At 51.5% G+C, this 1,572-nt stretch overlaps 1 protein-coding gene across 1 annotated transcript; it reads right to left on the reverse strand.

Moving 5' to 3' along the window:
• Window positions 1-880: 880 nt before the first annotated feature.
• On the reverse strand, window positions 881-1,168 carry LOC122107355 (small cysteine and glycine repeat-containing protein 5-like). The gene has a single exon (XM_042679009.1). It carries the CDS (start codon window positions 1,166-1,168, stop codon window positions 881-883), a length of 288 nt encoding a protein of 95 aa, XP_042534943.1.
• Between the last annotated feature and the right edge of the window lie 404 nt (window positions 1,169-1,572).

A 1,572-nucleotide genomic window follows, 5' to 3' on the forward strand; every position in this document is an offset into this window, starting at 1 on the left:
TCCGTGTGGCACTTTTCACAGATGGAACTTTAGGGAAGGGGTTGGATCTTGAGGAGTTTGACCTCTTCAGTGAATTGACCCATTGATAGATTCATAATTGATTTTAGCTAGTGGAAAGTGATGGGACCTAGTTGAATAGAATGGGTCCTGAGAATCCTATATCCTTTCCTCTCTCTCTACCCTTCCTCCATCTTTCCCTCCCTCCCTCTCTTCCACTACCATCTTGGTGTGTTCAGTGTTTCCCTACTATGTGTTCCCACCATCATGTTCTGCCTCAACTCCACCCAAAGTAACCATGGACTGAAGCCTAAAGAGTTGCTTCGTAACCAGCTCTTCTGTATGGTGTACTCCTGGTGCACCTGCGGGGCAAGGAGAGCAGCCGCATCATGGCTCTGCCGCCACTGCTTCTGGCCAAAGGCTTCCGCACGACTGAAATTGTTCAGTAATGGGGATATGGTCATACCAAAGGAAAGGCAAAGAGAAATGTTCAGTCATCAATTTATATTTATTAGGAGATTCTAAATCATCTCTTGGCAAGTTGGAAGAGAGAGAGGAGAGATACAGGCAGGAAAGCACAGGAATGGGAGGAAAACAATGGTACACAGGAAAATGTCTGTGGGACTGTGTCCTGTTCGGATGGAACTCAGTGATGTGAATTCTTAGGAGCGGAGCTGTCTCGGCCCTCATATTGCGGTTTATGGTTGGATCTCCTCAGAGAGAAAAGCTGGCATCATCCAAGTAGAAAACACAGGAAGCCAGAATGCAGAAAGAAAGTCACACCATCTATGACCCAGGAATCCCCGAGTACAGGCCTGACTGTTGAAGAGGCTGGAGGAAAGCCACCATGTCTGTGATCCAGGAACAGAGAAGTAGCAGCCACTTAGCAGCAGCATTGCTTCTGACAGCAGCACTTCTGCTGACAGCAGCACTTGCCACAGCCACAGCACTTGCCACAGCCACAGTCACAGCCACAGCCACCACAGGAGTTGCAGCAGCTGCGGCGGCAGCAGTAGATGATGGGGGAGCAGCACGCACAGCAGCGACGGCAGCAGCCACAGCAGCCACAGCATCTACCACCACAGCCACAGCCACCACAGCCACAGCCACCACAGCCACAGCCACAGCCACCACAGCCACAGCCACAGCCACCACAGCCACAGCAACCCATGTTGTTCGTAGATAGTACTCAGGTGAGGTGAGGTGAGGATGGAGGACTCAGGAGATGAGTGGAGGTCTGATTCCCCTGTCTGCTGGGCAGGCCTTAAGTACCAAAAGCTGGGACAGGAAAGTGGGTCACGTGACCACTTCCTTGTTGTCATCAGGCCTGCTGCCCAGTCAGGAGTCTCACCAGCTCCTATTTACTTCCTGATCTAAATGCCTTGTTGTCTCCTTTTTTCATTGCTTTACTCTTTTCCTAAAACTATGAACACAAAAGGCCTCCAATGCCTAGGAAGCACCACAGTAGGCAGGGACGGACTGGCTGTCAGCGGAAGGGGCAGCCTTCACTGTCTCCCCAGTGCCCATAACCTGGGGTTGATGTGAGCCATGGGTGAGCCGTGGGTGGGGCTCACA

The sequence above is a fragment of the Dipodomys spectabilis genome, unplaced genomic scaffold (genome assembly GCF_019054845.1).
Source record: "Dipodomys spectabilis isolate Male_0828 unplaced genomic scaffold, ASM1905484v1 ptg000051l, whole genome shotgun sequence".
In the NCBI taxonomy this organism is placed as follows: domain Eukaryota; kingdom Metazoa; phylum Chordata; class Mammalia; order Rodentia; family Heteromyidae; genus Dipodomys; species Dipodomys spectabilis.

Excerpts from the sequence above, each read along its gene's own strand:
- LOC122107355 (XM_042679009.1), bottom strand. The coding sequence starts at position 1,168 with ATGGGTTGCTGTGGCTGTGGTGGCTGTGGCTGTGGCTGTGGTGGCTGT.